Source organism: Drosophila simulans, chromosome X (genome assembly GCF_016746395.2).
Source record: "Drosophila simulans strain w501 chromosome X, Prin_Dsim_3.1, whole genome shotgun sequence".
In the NCBI taxonomy this organism is placed as follows: Eukaryota; Metazoa; Arthropoda; class Insecta; order Diptera; family Drosophilidae; genus Drosophila; species Drosophila simulans.
In genome coordinates, this window is record NC_052525.2 from 7,840,833 (window position 1) to 7,860,573 (window position 19,741).

Consider the following 19,741-nt stretch of genomic DNA (forward strand, 5'->3'; position numbering starts at 1 on the left):
TGTTTAAATTTTTTTTCTTTTTTTTTGGGAAAGTGAATGAGGGTGAGGGATCTGCCCCCTGGCTTTGAGCAAAAAAAAGTTGTCTCTATTTTTACAATTATTTTTTGTTCTTAGTTTTGTAAATCGTATAATTTTATAGTTTTTTTTTCTTGGCTTCGTTTAAATATCTTGTCTTAATTTCTTGTTCGTTTTTTTTGTTATGTTCTTAAAAGTTAATTCAATTCGTGTTTGGTTTGCTTCGCTCATTATTAAACAATTTTGCTAATTTCTTTTTCGCTGTGTATATCGCTTATCAATGTCATTTGTTAGTTTTGGTTTTATGTTAATTTTACCATTAGATGTATGCATTAAAATTAGTGTTAGTTGTTCTGCGTGAACGCTTCTTAATCGTTCTATTAAAGGTACGTTCTAAAAAAAATGTCTCCTTTATGCGATTTGCTCGATTTTTTCGTTATCATTTTAGTGTTAGTTTCGCCGGCCCCACAATGCCCCCGATCCCAAATATCTTTATATATATATATTTATATTCATATATCTATGTGTGTTATGTATAAACTGCTGGAGCACACAATGTCCTGTGGCAAATGGTAGCGACCCCAAAGGGTCGAGTTCAATTAATGTCCAAAGTGCAACCCCTTTTAGCCCCCTTTTGGGCATTTTGTTTAGCTTTTCGCCCGATTCGATTTGTAAAAAATATTTCAACATTTTTACACTTTGGTTTCGCTGTCGCTTGAGTCGGTTTTCGTATGCTTGCTCCAATTTCCATATAAATATGTTTATTAATTAGGTTTTCTTCAACGCCTGTTTTTTCCTTTTTGTTTTTGTTTTAGTGACTAGTGATATATATGACACGCACGCACACTCACGCATTTGAAAGGATTTTCTTTGCTTTTTTTTTTTGGGCCGCGAGAGGACTTTTTAAATCCGTATTTGTGGAACATCTATTTTTTTTGTATTCCTGTGAAACCTTAGAGGTTCATTTCATTTGTGCTAAGGATGTTATCAGCGAATTCCGGGCCAAATATTTAGTATCCTTTTAGTTTCGCTGAATTTAATTAATTAAAAACCAACTGATGATGAATTGTCCCACATTTCCAAACTTCCTTCATTTTTTTTTGGCTAGAGATAATTTCGGTGAATTTCAAGAAAATTCAATTGCTTGCAAAACGATAATCAATTTCACCCCGCCCTCGCATTCATTTTCAATTAATCAACTCACGAGCACAATCATTTGCACTTGTCGCACGAATCAAAACAGCGCCATGAAACAAATGCCAAAAACGGCAAACTTTCCGAATGAAATCAAATTCAAATTAGCCAAAATGCCCGCCCAAGGTGTGGGCGTGGCCGATAATGGGTCGGGGCTGAAAATGAGCGCCAACATCGGCCAACAGACCAACAACAATAACAATTCGAATATAATGAATGAAATTATGTTGAAAACATATTTTTCCGCTGCTCCAGGGGCTTCCCATTCCGATTCCCATGTCCATACCCATACCCATTCCCATTCCAACGTACAAACAAAAAATGTGGACAAACTTTGTCCTGCCGCAAAAGGAGGGAAAAGCCGGGGAAAATGTGGAAAATGGGGAAAATGTTGGGGGGCTTGGGGAAAAGTCCAGAGGGAGGCTGTTTTCCTATTAGCAAGCAATAAATTCGCCGCTCTTATTGAGCCAAAAAGGTGGGCGAAAACAGAAGCAGAAACATAGATAGGACATTAAATGGACATGGGTGTGGGGAAAATGGGAAATGGGCGAAGGAAAAGCGGAGTTGCCAGCGATCTTTAATACAAAAGAGCATATAATAAGATTTAAAAACCAGACAATATCTAAGCTCCAATACTTAGGCCTACAAAAAATATCGAAAATTATTCAAATCAATTATGAAATCAAATACTTTTAAGTGGAAATTCGCTACAATATTTGTGTGGTGTAAAGACAACACTGTTTTTTAGAAAGTGGGCGGTTGGGTGGTATGATTTTCGAGTGTGGGCGCGGAAAATGTTCTGCCTGCTGGATAATGTCGCCCTAGGGTGTAAAGTTGGTTTTTGCTTCCAGTTCTTTGGGGGCCAGCAACTGGACCGAAAACCGGCCACGTTAGTGGAAATGGAAATGGCCAACTGGCAGTATAGTCAGTACAGACCGTCCGAAGTGGCGACTGTTTCGACCGGGCTATAACTTTATGATTGCTTTTGTATTGCCCGCTGCGTTTGGGGGAACGACACGCGAAGCACGCGGGCCCATAGATAAAACGCCGGTACAGTGGGAAATGTTCAATGATGGATATTTCCGGCTAAGCTTTTCCCTTTTTTTTCTCCATTTCGTTGGCCCAACAATTGGCAGGCAGAGCATAGGTTTCCCCTTTTTGTTCGTTGCCGAGCTTTGAATTCAAATTTGCATTGTATGGGTTGGTTGAAAGGGATTTTGAGATATACGGCTCAATTGCTTTCGCTGAAATGTTTTAATCAGCTTTGGCATATCCGCACTTGAAGTTGAATTTGGAATCCGTATCGGTTATGAACCGGTTAACCGCATTTTACTGTATCATAAGCACTTTCGGTGTTGATACTCATCGCTCATTGGCGACCCAATAAAATTAAATACATAACAAAGTATAAAGTAAAGCAGGGTCAAATCCACAAGCACAAGCAACAGCCAATGGCTGAAATGGCAAAGCAAACTGGCGAGGAAAGGAGCAGGGCTAATGTCCTTTTTGTGTGTGGCCACACAGTTTGCATTGTTACGACCACGTGGAGGAGTCCAGTCCACCATTCCAACACTCCACCACCCAAGCCCCAACTCCTGGACCACCCATCCGAGTTTGTTGTCTTGTGTGTCCGCAACAATTATGATTTGCGGTCTCCAAAGGCGGGGGGTTCCCATGCCCGAATTACTACTTCTCCACTTGGGGCGAGTCATAATTCGGGGGTAACCTATTAAATGCCTTGCGCTTAAATAACATCAAAGACACTGGGGAAAAATCCATGCAATCCACTAATAAAAAAAAAAGCTTCAGCTCTTTTGAAACTAAATAGCTCTTTAAGATATTTCAGAGTTTCCAAATCTAGGGTATTAAATTAAATATTATTCAACTTCTTGGCTAACACGCACAACTGTTTCTCTGGGTGCAGAATAACTTCCGAAATTTGTGCGCTTTTTATATCCCAAACCGGATTCAGCTGACATCGCTACTCCCTCCATCTTCAGATATAATATTTCGTTAATGGCTTTTCATTTTGTGTGCATTTCACTCATCGCCCCGTCTCGCTCTGGCGCACTGTCTGCTATAACTCTTTGCTTGCATTTCATTTAATTAAAAACTGGAAAAGTGTTTTGTTGTGTGGGTGCGTGTGAGTGGGCGGTAATGGGGGCGTGGCAGGACAATTGCACTGCGGTGACTGTGATTGACACTTGCTTGTGACGACACACGCACTGTGGTTTTTGTTGGCTTTTCCCATCATCTAGGCGACCAAAAATTACAAAACAATTTCAGTAAAACATTTTTAAAATGATTTAAAAAAAAATTAAAGGAAGAGAATGTACGCATTTTAAAAGATAAAACCATTTAAGAGCTAATATATCTTAAAACCTTTTCATTATTTAAATTAAGAGTTAGCTGGGATATTATAGAAATCAAGATTTAATAAATAATAATTAATATTAGGAAAAATATAATTTAATTTTATTCAAGTTTCAGAAATTTCCCTTTTTGGAAAGGCAATAGCGAAAATGAAACTTCTGTCGCCTGGCTGCTGTTAAAATTTCCCCCTGGCTAACAGAATTCTGTTACGTTGCGTAGATTTTAAAACTTTCTGTTTTCCGAATGCAAAAAAGGGGATTTCCCCCGCTGTCAATGTCCTGTTTGTTACCTTTTTTGTTGGCTCCCCCTAATCAGGCATCATTTGATTTTATGAGCCATAAAAAAAGTGTAAGGCAAATAAACGGGGCTGCAAATATAGCAATCGCTATATTTAAGACCAGAAAAGAAACGAAGGAGAAGGTAAGTTAACTGCCTTTTTATTTGGCAGGTAACTTGCCGTGTTATTTGTTGCTGCTGCTTTCGGTTTCAGTGAATTATGCAACTGGAAATTAGCATAAATTATGAGCGCGGCGAGCGTGGGAAATGTTAATTGGGCGGCCAAAATGGAAAACTAAAAATAAAAAAGGGAATCACGAGCAACTTGGACGCGCTTTTGCCAATTAGGCAGTGCAAGCGCCAAAATTGAATTTGAATTTCTAATGGTGATTATTTACTATGCACACACATGCGCTCGCACCAACACGCATACAGGCCCACGTACACTTGGGCATAATAACTAAAGCTTTGTGCTAACTAATTGCCCCAAGGCGAAATCGTGGTGGGGGCAGGGGTGAGGGTGAGGGTTTCCGGTTTCCGGGGGCCAGGGGCTGCATTCTACCACCCTTCTCCCTTACACTCTTTCCCTCTTACTTTCTCTCACTTTATTTGCACTAATTTGCATGCCTCATTTGCAGTCACACACATGCACACACACACACACACACACATGGCAGCACGCACACTCATGCACACGGAGAAAATGTTATGAATCGAGCAGAAGAATTCAAAATGGCAAAAAGTGGGCTTCTTCGCGACGGCGTAAGTCTCTAAATTTGATTTATCATAACTTCCTTAACAGATACGCTTTTACATATAAAAATTGCAAACAATCAGCCAAAGATTTCCATAGAAAACTTTAAAAACATTATAATATTTATGGAAACTATCTTCAAGATGCATTTGTCTTGATTTAAAGGCAAAATGTTCTTTGTTAACTTTCTGTGAGCTATTGTTATGTGTGTATGTATGTATGCAACTACATTAAAAAGTTGGAATTAATCTCTTCAAGTTAAATGGTATTCAAAGGCTCTAAATGGCAAACAATGTCGCGTTGTCCCTTCCTCCGCTTTTCTCTCAGTGCAGACACACACACTTTTACACACATATGCCATTTTTGTTGGCTTTTTTCCTGTTCCTCTATGTTGATTCGCTTAGCTAACTAATGTTGTCCTTCTTCTACTCACTTTCTTGTTCAACAAATACACGTTTTTTTGTTTTGTTTTTTGTTTTTGTTTCCGTTTTTCTTGATGTTTGGCTAGGCTAATTTAATTTCACTAATTTAATTTCGCTCTCAATTATTACCATAAATCGTATTTGTTTATCTGTTGCATACTATTTTGCGCTTCGTTTCAGTTGAATTGGTTTACTTAATTAATTCGTATTTTATATGTTTTCTGTTTTTCGTTTTTTCGTCACTTTTGTCTCTCTGTTCATTTAGGTTGCCTAGAAAAAAAACCGTTTTGTTTAGCATCGTTGCCTGTTTAAACATTAGTGTACAAATTATTTATAGTTAGTTATACCTTTTATGTATACAACAAATACAATTTATTAGTTATAGTTACTTGGATTCTCGTCGTCGCTTCTCTTTGTTTTTCTGGAACAAGTTTTGTGGTTATTTTTTTTTTTTTTGTTATTTTTGTTTCTTTTTTTCTATCCTCCGCCTCTGGTTAAAGAAAAAACAAATGCGAATTTCATTCATTACTTGTGTTTTGCTCCTTCAGACTGTGTGTGGTTTGTGGTTTCTCCGAAATACTGGATATCGATCGATCCGCGAACCGATAGTTATCGATCCGCTTACAACACGGGCCTGGCCACATTCGGCTTGGCCGTCGTCGAGGCGATCTCCGATAGCTTTATATCGATGGGCATCCGGGTGTCGTAGAGCGTCGGAGCCTGCAGGATAATGCCGGCGGTGCCGACGACCACGGCTATTGTGAAGATCCACAGGAACAGGCGGTCCAGCACCATGGCCACGTACTTCCAGTCCTCTTTCACCTGTTTCAAAAATGGAAAAAATATATTAGAAATGTTAATACTAATGACCATCTATCAAAGGTTTAACACTCTCTTAAAAATAGCACAATACATCTTATGTTATGTAACTTTTTCAGGGTTCTACCATACATTAGGTTTCGTATTGACTTTTATTTACTTGTTACATCAATATTTAACTTGCTACATCTTTAAGAAGGCATTCAATTTTTAGCCAACCTGATTGCCCCCCATTCGATTGGCATTCATTCGATATTCATTCGCTGGGCCTGCAGTTCATAACAGAGAACTGCAGCCCGCCACTGGCACTCTACGTCCACCCGATAAACACTCGGTCTCTAGGCACCCCGTCTTTTTTGACACCCTACTTGCGGCAACAGAAAATATTCGGGTGTTTTACCAACGTTGTGTTTTTGTTACGAGTAAAAAAACCACCCGAGGCCTGCTGCGCAAGAGCCGTATGGGTGAGTGGACGCACAGTCAACGATCGGCCGCAGGTCATTTTTTGTACGCCTAAAATTTGTATGGGTGGAAGCGCGACGGGTATAAGAAATGAAGGGTAAAAGGGAATACCCAAGAAAAATTTCGTGCTCATGTCGGGTGCCACCCGTTTCGAATCATTGCCTTACTAATTTTTCACAAGTCGCTAGCTGAATACTCTACTGACAAATATTCTTACATAAATTCATTTTTGAAATGAATTTTGTGACATTATGTACATAGATTCGGCTATTAGCATTATTACTATTACTATTATTTTTACTATAATTTACATTTAAATAATACAAACGTTAATAATATATATAATATATAATAATATATAATATAATATATATATATAAGAATTAAATTACATATATATATATTACTAATATATAATATAATAAAATATAATATAATATACATAATTATAATAATATATAATGAAGATGAAGGGCATATTTTACAAAGTATTCGACAAAGTCTAGAGCCACGCCGAAAGAATAGTGTATAAACGTATGGAGTGTAAAACGTATGGAGTTACGCATCTTGTCTGTGACTCGACTATCTACAAGAGTAGATAGACTGATAGAGACTATTACCCGAGTATTTTTCGAAACACCCGAGTATTTTTGGAAACACCCATGTGTTTAACGGTAAACCCACAAGTGTTTTTGTCACTCATCCCTTTTTAGGCATTTGTCTTTTTCTGACTGTTTGTCTTCTCTACCCTCCGTTATGGGTGCCGAGTATGATCGGCACCCGCGACGCAGGTCACCGTATTGATTCGGGTGCGGGCACAACGGGGTGTCTTGTCTACATGTGCAGACGTATACTGTGTGTTTGTAAGTACCCGCGATGTGCGTGGCGGGTAGCACCCGCACACAAAATTGTTGGGTGTGAGTCGAGTGGTAAAAAATGCCACCCTTGCAGTTCTCTGGTTCATAAGCCAGGCAATATGTTCAACTTCGTCCACGCGTCTTGCGACTAATTCCCCAGTCAGTCCGCTGCCACGCCCCCACTCCGAACGCCTTCCGTCGCCCAGGGGGCGTGGCGCAAATGACACGCACTCAATGTAAATGCCGCCGAAGCTGTCTCGCATTTCTCAGCATTCGATGTTCGTTGAGAATGGCGACTTGGCTATTTTATCGCCGACAAAATTGTTACCTACTTTTCAACAATTTTGAAAATATATTAAATATCTTGAAAAAATCGAGAGGATTTATAATATATTCTTCGAAAGCTCTGCTAATGGTATTTATATTTCTTGCAGTACCTCATTTTAAAAATAGATTCATAAAGCTATGCTAACGCCAATAATTGAATGGGTAAAATAGGCTACGTTTGATATTTTGCGACTGACAACACTGTTCTTGGTTTCCGTGTCCTGTGTGCTGTGCCCCGTGTCCTCTGTTCCCCATTTCCCTTCCGGAGGTGCCCTAGTTCTGTCCAAGTGTCCGGGAGTAACGAAGTCTCAGTCCCACGCCACCTCCCTTCCCTTCCCTTTCGCCCTCGTCATCGTCTTCCTCTTTCTTCGGCCGCTAAGCCCGGCAGGACATTCCAATAATGATTGAATGTGTGCGTAATTTTAATAAAATACTTTTATTGGCATTTTGTTCGATGCCACAAGAAAACATTCATTATGATGAGAGGACAGCAGCAACAGCAATGCTCGCAGCTACGCGAACAGGGCTGCACTTAAAGAAACAGGATATTCTAGCATTTCCTATTTAAATGATAATTTATCCAGACAGAAGAGTGGGAACCTATAAAGTCCGCCTTAACGATATTTCACCGTTTTACAACCCTAAACTTCTGCACTATTGTTTCTCGCTAGCAAGGACTTTCGTTTCAAGTGTGCAATGGCAGGACATGGCCATAGTCGCTGCTCAATAAGGCGCATGAAAAGTCATTAAAACTTTTGGCGCAGCCGGCATAGGAGCGCCCATAGAGGCGTCGATGCCCCAGGGGCACACATATGGACACCGGCCGGGAAAGGTCAACAAAAGGGCAGAGCCAGTGACAGTCGGACATCATCAGCCAGTGGGCCCACTGGACAAGGTATCTCTGGACTCCAGAGTCTCGGAGTTCCAGCCGCAAGTCCGGGGCCATCGATTATCGACGTGCCAATAAATCCCGCCTTAGGTCGCTCTAATTTATTGCGCCAGGCTTATTAACATCAAAATATCCGTCTCTCTCTCTCTCTCTCCCTCTCTCTTTCTAGGTCTCAGTTGCTGTCTCTTTCGCAGGTATCGCCGTCGCTTTTGTGGTCAAACGTTAAGCGGCTTTTGGGCCACTTGCTTTTACCAGCTTCCTTTTTTTTGAGGCTTTTTCAAAGAGCAGGGAAAATTGTTTTCCCAATGGGGTATGAAAAAAGTTCGTTTTAAAAATAATATTCAAGTGTTCTTAAATGGTTGTCAAGTTTTTTTTTTCTTTTTTGAATGTCTGCAGTTGCAAAAACGATTACATTCTTTGGTGAATCACCATTTAATTAAACATAAATAAGTGGGTCACGAGCTGAGCTTTGAATCGCCGTATTTGGGGCAGTACTCACCCTTGTGCTCTCCTCTTCCTTGCGCGTCTGATCCGCAATGTAGGTGACCCCGTCCATGGCCTTGTGGAGTTCCGGGCAGGTGTGCCACCGCTGGCGCACATTGCCACGCCCCGAGCAGCAGTGCGGCCCGCCCTCGCGCTGGCAGGCGGGCAGAATATCACAGACGCCCGCCGGCGGAGGCGGTGGGGGTGGCGTTCCGGCCGCCGCTGCCGCCGCTGCTGCAGCTGCCGCTGCCGAGGTGCTGGGTCCGCCGGCGGCTGCCGCTGCTGCTGCCGCCGCTGCCGAGGTGGTGGGTCGCTGGTGGTGGTGCTGCTGTTGCTGCTGCTGCTGCTGCTGCTGGTGGTGCATCTGCTGATGGTGCAGCTGCTGGTGGTGCAGCAGCTCCGACGACTGGCAGGCGGCTCCGGCGCCCATGCCCTGGTGGATCTGGATGGTGCCGCTGCAGCAGGAGTCCGCCAGCGTCGAGGCGGTGGCCACCGAGTTAACCGTCGTCGTCGACTTTATCACATTCGGATTGGCCATGCCCAGATCGCTGGTGGTGGTGGAGGCGTGCGCCTGGTGGGCGTGCTGCGGCAGCGGCGAGAAGTTCGCCGAGCAGCTCGACTGCTGCCGGTACAGGTGGTGGCCGCCGCTCTGGCCATGCCCGCCGTAGCCACCGTTCCCGTTGCCATTCCCGCTGCCATTCTGACCCGTCTGGCTGGAGGTCGAGGTCATCTGGCGGAACTTGGTGGGCGTGAGCGGATGGTCCAGCAGCGAGCCGCCCGTCTGCTGGTACTGATTGTGGTACTGGGCATCGATCAGCGAGGATGTGGTCGAGGTCTGTTGGTTGGCCGTCGACATGGTCGGCGGATAGAGGGAGCTCAAATGGCCGGTGATGGTGGAGGCACCGCCGCCCATGCCCATGCCGCACTCGTCCATCAGGTTGTAGGTCTGCACGCGGTGCTGCAGGTGCGGCGAGGTGCTCCGCGATGTCGTCTTCGGGCTGTGGTGCATGCTACATTAAGATGCGGAAGCCATGCTCATTTACCTTAGCTATTTATGATTCTTTTGCGTTGCAAGTGTGGCTTCAACTTACCGAGACAAGGCCACCGGCGGTGGCAGCGGTGGTATCTGATCCCTCAGTTCGAGTCCGTTGCAGGTGCGCACCATCAGGCGGCGCGAGGATTTGCTAAGGATTAGATGGGAGATGGGAAAGAACACGGGCATAAGCTGGACCTGTGGACAATTTCCATTCAATGGGCACTCACATCATCTCGCTGATCGGATAGAGCGGACGTCGCATGACCAGGAAGCGGGGCAGCTGGTTGATGAACACGGTCCGCACCCAAGGAGCCATCGTGTGCGTCTGCGGCGACCGGAAGTGGATGTTCAGCACCAATACAGTCACACAGATGCTGCACGGAAAGAAATCGGATTGTGGTCAGTGTGAATGTTATGGGTTATAGGTTGGGTTATATAATATAAATATGAATAAATTGAGATCTTTGTGCTTAGCCAGCATTATTAGCTGCAAGTGCATGATAAAGTGTCACTATATAGTATTTTTTCGTTGCTTCTGCAGAAGAGTTGTCCAAGGATGTAGGATGCGGCACCGGGGGAGTGGTGGCAACATGCAGAAAGGACTTAAGTGAGTTGCTCTCTTAGTCTGGGTAATTAACTTGCGACGCCCACGTCTAATTAGCAGCTGGCCAAGGCGTTGGGCAAAGAATAAGGCGGCGAAGGACGAGGGATGAGGGTTGAGGGATCAGGGTTGAGGGGGGATGGTGTAGTGGGGCTGGGTGTCCTGCCAGCCTTAATTACATCATTTGAGGCGAGGTCCTGTTGCGCCACTGGCGATTCCCATTGTTGGCAGACTCCGTCGACTTTTGTTTACCAACAATTAGGCGGCCATCATTTGGTGTGCCAGTCGGCCAGCTGCCCAGCCGCCTTGTGGGCGTGGCAAATGACTGTAAATTGCCGCAGCCATTTAATAGGCGAGTGGGCGTGGCACTAAGCCACGAACGAATTTCATTTTCCGCCTGCGTTTTGCTAACTTCTCCAAAAAGGCAGTCGAAGTTAAGAAAAGTTGTTCGAAATTTTCGAAAGTTTTCAAAGATTTTAAATTTACTATTTGCTTTTTTGCCTTAAATTTTTATATTAAATATAATTAAGAGTAGACAAAGCATTTTACTTTTTCTAAAACAAAATGTGATTTATTGGATTTTGTGATTCACATTTGTGAAAATGTGTTTCATAATCTCATAAATAGGATAGTAAAATATTTGCAATTATCCGTTTATTTATTTGTAAGTCTAGATATCAACAGTGTGAGTAATTATAATTGATGCAATGAGTGCAATTAGGATGCTTAAAAACGGAATTTAGGAACTTTTTGCCACGTTGCAAACACTATTGCTGGTGCTTCGTGATGGCGGGCAAAAATCGGTGGAAAATCGGTGGGGAAAATCGGGAAAAAGTCAAGGGAGTGGGGGGCTGACTCACCTGAAGGTATCCAGTATCATGGTGAAGAGCACAAACTTTCCCAGCAGCGGCACCACCAGCGATGTGGGCGGAATGATTTCCGCCAGCAGCAGGAAGAACACAGTGAGCGACAGCAGAATGGATATGCTTAATGAGACCTGCAAATATATGTATTTTCGTTTATATAAATGTATATGTATGTATGTACAGGAAGTGGGCGGCTTGGCAGCTTGGGGCGTGGCAAATTGAGCTGCACGTCGAGCGGAAAATCTAAAGCGCCATAAAGAAGCGACAATTGCGAACTGCGAACTGCGAACAACAACGGGAAACTCCCGTACCGATAAGGTATCTATCTCATTTATAATGCATAAAAATATTGCTCAGACGCAGCTTAAGCTCTTTTCCCCAACCTCCAGCCATTTTCCGCCATTTTTTCCGCTGCTCTGTGCTTTAATAGTGACGAAAGTCGGTACAAACATATCGATTAAATAATAACGCTTAGCGGGAAATCAGGTGTCTGGGAATTTAGTTAAGATAAATGATAAGTACTATTATTAGAGTTCTAAAAAGGAACTTACTACATTTGATTTTATTATTTAGTAATAAGATTAGTTTATTAACATAGGAACACGTGTCTGCTAATTAATTTATATGAAATAGTAACGAAAGCCCGCTGGCTTAAATAGTTATAATACGCAGGACATTTAAGCTGCTTGGAATAACTAATGAGCAGAAGTTGGGCGCTGTTAATTAACGAAGACAATCGATAAGCTTCTTTGGATTATATAAACTTATAGATATGTAGTAGAAATATATGTAATTTAATTTTGTAAATTATTTTAATTAATTTAGAAGCCATAATTCAATCAGTTCTTCTTGTAAAATAAATTATTAGATTGTTTTTTTTCGTAACAAATATCCCTGCTGCCTAATAAAACAAGCTTGTGTTCTTAATTTCAATGCCATATAATTGCCAAGATGCCGATTCCCGATCCGAATCCGATTCCGATTCCGATTCCAATTCCGATTCAGAGCCACAAATCCAAATTGATTTCGAATGCCTAAGCGGGCATCACAAGCAAATAATAAGCCGGGGCAATGGGCGTATGAACAGGCGGTTTGTCAGTTGGCATTTTGCGGCCTTGCCAAAGAAGCTGGCCAACAAATCATATGCAAGGCCAAAACGGCAAAGTGCCGAAAAAGAAAATTTTTTTGAATGAGTCGAGGGGGGAGGGGTGTGGGGGGTGGAAAACCCCCGCAACCCACACTGAAATCAAAATGAAAACGAAAACGCGGCACACTTTTTGGGGCGCTCAATAAAGCGCAAAATGATTTGTGGGTGTGAACGAAGCGAAGGGGCAGGTTGAAAAAAGGGGGCGTGGCAGTTTACCTTACTTATGCCTAAGCTGATTGTAATTAAGTGTGCTTGTGTATGGGTTTTTGCTGTGAGTGTGTGTGTGTGTGCATAAAGTAATTAAATGTCGAAAATGAGACGCGCGATTTGAGCCTCTCTTCTGTCTGTCTGTGTGTTTCTCTCTCAGTGTGTGTGTGTGTGTTTGTGTGCGTGTGTGGGTGAGTGTCTGTGTGTGTGGGTGAGTGTCTGTGTGTGCAGCATAAATTTTCGATGCTTAATGATTTTATGATAATTAGCCTTAGTTTGGGGCCAGGGCTTGTAAAGCGATTAGTGACGTTGCCTAATTAAGGTTACAACTTGCCAAGCAAATCCATTGCCAACATCCTCGACCTTTCAACTACAAGTGCACTGAGATAAATGCTAACGTAGTTATCCAATTATAAGATGCAATTTATGAGTCAAATGTTTAATAGTGAACTATATCAACTGAACTATGAGATATAAATATATGTGTATGTATATATTTGCTTTTCAAATTATATTTTTTTAAGTGTATTTCAACTATTGCCTTAGCGGTGATACGATTGGCTACAATGACCCCGATCCGTGGGCAATCGCCTCACGTTGCCATCACTAACGAATTGCTAATTATTTATGCAAATGCTCGGTGCAATTAAGGTGGCCAAATGCATTTCGGTTGCGATTTGGGTTCCATTGGGTTGAGTTCAATGCAAACTGGATGGTTCGGTTGGCCCAAATGATGGGCCAGTTTCAATCTGGACTCCGTTCGTAAAACGTAATTGTTTCGGCCATAAAAATACGATGCAAATAAACGGCGGCGAATTGGGAACAGTGCGGCTACTTAGTATCGGGAAAAGTAGCCTGTCTCTTTCAAGCACACTTAGAAAAATGCATGACTTGCTTAAAATATTTACAATTCTTAAACTTCTTATAGTTTAAAGCTAGTTTGCTTTCTATTTAGATACATTGGAATGGTGTAACGTCTTAAGAGCCCACCTTGGAAATCCCCTAATTGATCTCCATTGGGCGCAATTTTCTGCCAGTGTTGGCAAGCATTTTTGACCACCTTCTTTCCGCACACTCTCGCAATCGGCAATTGCATGAATGAAGTGCGTTGTGGCGCATATGCATGTAAATTGGCAATTCCAATTCCAATTCCGATGGAACTTCGGCCACGGGGCTCCAAAAGGACCAAAACCGAACGAAAGGGGGGGGCGCTGGGCGTGGCGGACGTGCCAGAGTTGCCACAGTTAACTGCAGACTGACTGACCGGTGGCGTTTCGGCATTTCGAGCGAACTGCGAACTGTGCGGCAGTTTGTGCTCTGTTTTATTTCGCTGCCTGCTTTTAGGCGCAAATATTTGCCAGCTCTGTGTGTCAGTGCTTCAGTCTGTCCATGTGTGTGTGAGTGTGCATGAGTGTGTGAGTGCCTGAGTGTGCGTGCCTGGCCATAAAAGGGACAACAGTGCAATGAAATGTGCCCACACGGCACAAATCGTAAGAGATACCAAAAAAATAAAAAAAATTTACAAAAAAAATGGACGGGGGCAAACTGCTGGCAAAATAATAACACACGAATTGATTATTTTTTGCATCGAAGCGGGCAAATTTAAAAATATTGATTGCATTGCTTGCAATTGAGTTTGATTTATAATAAGAATATATCATTTCTTATTAGTTAAGTACTTCTGAATTGAAATCGAAAGTAGGAACTAATATTTAAGTGGATTTGATGCATAGTTATTTACATCCTCGAACTCCTCAAATATGTCGCTTTCGTTTAAATACGTGTTTTATGTTGATGAGCCACTCAGTGAACACACCGCTCTTAACTCGATAATGCACACGCAAATCGGCAAATTTACATAATGCTGCCTGCTGCTGTAGAGTGCCATTCTACTGGGATGGCCCATCACATCAAATGCCAAATGCAAAATACCAAATGCCAAATGCCCGGCACTGTCAATATTTATAACATAAATTATGCCCCGTGAGCGATGTGAAAATGTCGAATGGCATCAACATCGAAATCGACATCAACATCAACATCAGCATCAGCATCAGTAATCCACAAACCGCTTGCGCACACAAATTATTTTTGCATTTTATTTATTTTGAAAATTGGCCGTAATTTATTCATAAGTCCCAAGCAGCATGTAAATGTTTATATTTATGCATTATGCCATTTTCGTGTTTTCATTTTCGTTTGGCTTTTCCCCTCAAAGAATCGCGCAAAGAACCGCAACAAAAAAAAAAGAGAGGAAAATATGCGTGTACATATATATACATAAATATGTTTATATAGACGCGCCAGACTTTTGTTCGCATTAAATTGAATACATCGTGTAATTTTATTTACTCAAACTTAAATGATGGCAAACTGGGCGAAAAAAGAAAGCCAACACAACGAAAAAAAAAAAAAAAACAGAATTAAAATCAAAACGTATAAAATGTTGAAATGCATTTTCATTTTCATTTGAGTGTGAAATTATTATTATTCTTTTTTTTTTGCTTTTTAATTAAAAGCACATTTTTAGCAGATGGGCGAGGGGCGTGGCGTGGGGTGTTGGTTGTTCTGAGCTGGCAATAAATTATGGCAATTGGTTTAATGCAAAAAAAAAAGAAAAAAAATCAGAATGGGGAAAAGCGCGGGGAAAATGGCAGCAGATGTGAACAAAGCAAATATAGCGGAAAAATCGGGCGGACACCAAAAAAACAAAAAAAAACGAAACAACGAAAAATTGTATATTCAAGCTAATGCATTTCAGCTGCGAATGAACTTGATTCTAATGGTTAATTCCACTGCGTATAAATGCAATAACATGCGTATCATTAGCATAAATCCAATTGGCAGATGATAAAGCTTTTAGACACTCGGTGCGCCACTATTTTGCGACTGATTTAATTAAACTTTAGCTCATTAATTGAACGCGTTTATCAGTGGAGCCGCACAGCATATAAACTCTATAAATAAGATGGCTATAAATAACAAATATAATTATTTTTTGCCACCATGGGTACTATAAATATGCTTGTGGGTGGCATCTAACTATATCTCGACGAATGAATTATGTGCTCTAATTTATAATGATTTTTTTTTAAGTCGTAAAACATATACTTGTATAATCAAAAAAAAAAAATTCCTTGAAAGGATAGTGATGAAAAGGAAACACTCTTCAAGTACCAAGCGCATATACTTCGTCTCCCAACTATCTGATACCCCGCACTCACCTTCTCGCCACTGTCCGATGGCAGGTAGAAGACGAGGATGGTGAGAAAACTGATGCCCATGCAGGGAATGATCAGGTTGACGGTGTAGAAGAGCGTCTTCCGCCGCATCGTGATGTTGAAGGTGATGTCCAGATATGGCTCATCGCAGCACGTGTAGAACTTCTCGTTTCTGGAAGAGATCGGGGTAACATTGTATCATCCATATGCATTGGAGTGGGGTCAATTTGCGTACGAGTTAGGCAAATTGCTACGCAGCGCGTAAATATTTATTAAGGTTCATTCGGTCTGACGTTATTTATTTTGATGGTGTTTTTTTCATTTTTTTTTTTCTTTTTTATTTGTTCGGTGCTTTTGCAATGCAGAACCCTATATTTATTTACATAAACACACACATATATCCGCAGATATATGGCACTCCAATCACATAAATCATCGGCCGCATGATAAATATTGCAAAATGCTGAAAAAATATTGGCCTAACTGCTAACTGAGTGTCAAAATGGTTTTGTGTATTTTTGCGTGGCTGCGAATCGAACGGCAGTGGCTTTCAAACTTTTTGATTGACTTTGAAACTGTGGTGTCAAGGTAAAATTGAGAGTATTTAGCATTTAAATATTAAATATTTAAAAATATTCTAACAATGCTAGCGTAATGCTGTTCTAGATATCCAAGTTACAAATGCAAACTTTTCAAAATGATCCACTTAAGAAACCAACTGATTGAACTAACCCGCTGAAACTTCCATCCATTTGCGTTAATCAGTTCGATAGTCATTCAGTGTTTGAGCTTTTCTCATATTTTTGCCCCTTTTCTGTTGAATATAAGCAATGCCCACATGTGTGTTGAATATAGGCAATTTCCACTGCGCATATGTAATTTTGTATGAGAACATACATACATACACATGAACTGTATGTATGTATATGTATTAGTAAATAAGCAGCCGCATGAAGCTGGCATTTTTATGTGTATCAGTTTTTCAGTTTCAAATAAAACTTCTTCGTGTTCGGACGCTCAACAAACAACAGGTTATGGGCCCAGCGCCCTAGGAGCTGCCTAAAGGAGAAACGTGTAGTGAAACTCAGGAGTTAGATTTTGGAGTCTACTCAAGATTGCCGGAATGAGTAACCTGTATCAGATCGATAAGCTGGAGGATGGATCCTATGAAACGTGGAGCATCCAGATGCGTTCAGTGTTGGTGCACGCATGTTTGTGGAAGGTGGTTTCAGGAGAGTCCGTGAAACCTGAGGTTGATACTGGAGGTGCTTGGCAATCCCAAGATGAAAAAGCATTGGCCACGATCATCTTGAGTGTGAAGTCTTCGCAACTTGGTTATGTAAAAGGGTGTCTCACTGCGGCTGAGGCATGGAAAGTTTTACAGGATGTCCACCAGCCGAAAGGGCCGTTACGAACGGTCATGCTGTATAAGAAGTTGCTGAGCAAACGTTTGTTGGAAGGGCAGAGTATATCGTCACATATTAAAGAATTTAAGGAAATCTTTGATGCCCTTGATGCGGTGGAAATTGGTATCACCGAGAAATTGCGCAGTGTTGTTTTGCTGTCGAGCCTTCCAGAGAGTTTCGAGAATTTCGTTGTCGCCATTGAGACGCGCGACGAGCTGCCGCTTTTCGATGCTCTATGTATAAAGCTGATCGAGGAAGACACGAGAAGGGGAGGAGCGGAGCAGCAGAGAGAAAAACAAACGGAGAGCGCAAAGGCATTTACTGCAGTACATAAGCCACAGGCGCCGGCGAGAGAAGCTCGGCCGAGCGCAAAGAAGAGGAAAGACGTAGTTTGTTATAACTGTGGAGAGCGTGGGCATTTTAAAGCGAACTGTCGTCGCGAGAAAGTAAACAAAGAGAGCGCGACACAAAAACAATGCTCCTTGTTAAATGCGCTGGATGGTGGTGGTTTTGGCAAAACACAGTGGTGTCTCGATAGCGGGGCTACCAGTCACATGTGCTGTGACAGAAGTGTTTTTACTGAGTATGAAGAGCACACTGAAAAAATTAGTCTTGCTGGAAATGGATTCCTACTAGCAAAGGGCATAGGAACAGTGAAGCTGAAGACTGATTTATGTACTCTGGTATTGAATAACGTACTCTTCGTCCCAGATTTGAACGGCAACTTTATGTCAGTCAGCCGTGCAGCTCAGTATAAATGTTTTGTCAATTTTGGACCACATTACGCTGACGTCATTCAGGAAGGCGAGCGAATACTGCGTGTAATGAGAGCTGGTAATTTGTATATGTTTCAAGGGAAACATAACAGTTGTTTTGCGGCCGTTGATGCTGATGGTTCACTATGGCATAAAAGGTATGGCCATTTGAATACAAGCAGCCTACAGGAGATGGTGAGGAAGAAGATGGTGTACGGTGTTGAAAAGGTCGTTTTCAAACCAGACGCAGTATGCAAGACGTGCATGCTGGCAAAAATCCATGTGCAACCATTTCCGAAGATAACGAGGAGCAGAGCTGAAGAGCTGTTGGATATGATCCATTCAGACCTGTGCGGGCCATTTAGCACACCGTCACTTGCTGGATCAAAGTACTTTCTCACTTTCATAGACGACAAGTCCAGGCGGATTTTTGTATATTTCTTGCGGAAAAAGGACGAAGTCTTCACTAAGTTTGTCGAGTTTAAGAAACTGGTCGAGCGACAAACAGGTAGAAAGATAAAATGTATCCGGAGCGATAATGGTGATGAGTTCGTCAATAATGTTTTTGATGACTATTTAAAGGCACATGGGATCGCTAGACAGCTGACTGTTCCACACACTCCCCAACAAAATGGAGTTGCAGAACGAGCCAACCGCACGCTAGTAGAAATGGCTAGGTGCATGTTGCTGCAATCGGAGTTGTGTGAGGCTCTATGGGCTGAGGCGATAAACACTGCGGTGTATCTGAGGAACCGATCAACGAGCAGAGCATTACAAAGCAAAACCCCTATGGAAGAGTGGACCGGAAAAATACCAGCAGTGAGCCACTTGAGGGTTTTTGGTGCCATAGCAGTGGCATTGGACAAAGGAGTCCATAAAGGCAAATTCGAATCCAAAGGAAAGGAATATCGTATGATTGGATATTCAATAGCGGCTAAGGGGTACCGTCTGTTTGACAAAGAGAAGCGGTGTGTGATCGAGAAGCGAGATGTCCTTTTTGATGAGTCTGGTAGTTTGGTAAATCATGGAAATACCATTGAGTTCCAGTTTCCCGCAACTGATGACCCGGAGCCGCAGAGTGATTCGAATGCACGGGAAGGTGACGATACAGAACCCGTGGGCAGCAGCGACGACTATGAGAGTGCAGCTGAGGCAGAAGAAGCTGAAGTACATGTGGGGCCTGGACGGCCAAAGATTGTTCGGACGGGCAGACCAGGGCGCCCGAAGAAGCAATACAATGTACTTGGCGTGTTGATGGCTAGCGACGTCGAAATTCCCAATTCCTATGAGGAGGCCATCAATTCGCAGTATTCTGCAAAGTGGGAAGAGGCAATGGGCCTGGAGTACAAGGCGCTACTTGCAAATGAGACATGGAAGCTGGCTGATTTACCAAGAAATCGCCGGTGTGTGGCTTGCAAGTGGGTGTATTCTCTGAAACGAGACGTCTCTGGTAGAATTGAGCGCTTCAAGGCACGACTAGTAGCAAAGGGGTGTTCGCAGAAGTTCGGAGTGGACTACTTCGAGACTTTTTCACCCGTGTGCAGGCTCGAGAGTGTGAGGCTCATTTTGGCATTGGCAGCAGAGATGCAATTGTACTTGCATCACATGGACGTATGCACGGCGTACTTAAA

The 19,741-nt window shown here is 42.4% G+C and overlaps 1 protein-coding gene across 1 annotated transcript in view; it reads right to left on the bottom strand.

Moving 5' to 3' along the window:
• Window positions 1-5,378: 5,378 nt before the first annotated feature.
• Window positions 5,379-19,741, bottom strand: part of LOC6725439 (acetylcholine receptor subunit alpha-like) — an 88,736-nt gene continuing 74,373 nt past the window's right edge. Inside the window, exons 7-12 of the mRNA XM_039296715.2 lie at window positions 15,953-16,121; window positions 11,369-11,505; window positions 10,135-10,281; window positions 9,963-10,055; window positions 8,888-9,881; window positions 5,379-5,856 (exon numbers count right to left, since the gene is read on the bottom strand). Of these exons, the coding sequence (XP_039152649.1) occupies window positions 5,656-5,856; window positions 8,888-9,881; window positions 9,963-10,055; window positions 10,135-10,281; window positions 11,369-11,505; window positions 15,953-16,121 (1,741 nt within the window). The 3' untranslated portion in view covers window positions 5,379-5,655. The remainder of the gene's footprint in view (window positions 5,857-8,887; window positions 9,882-9,962; window positions 10,056-10,134; window positions 10,282-11,368; window positions 11,506-15,952; window positions 16,122-19,741) is intronic.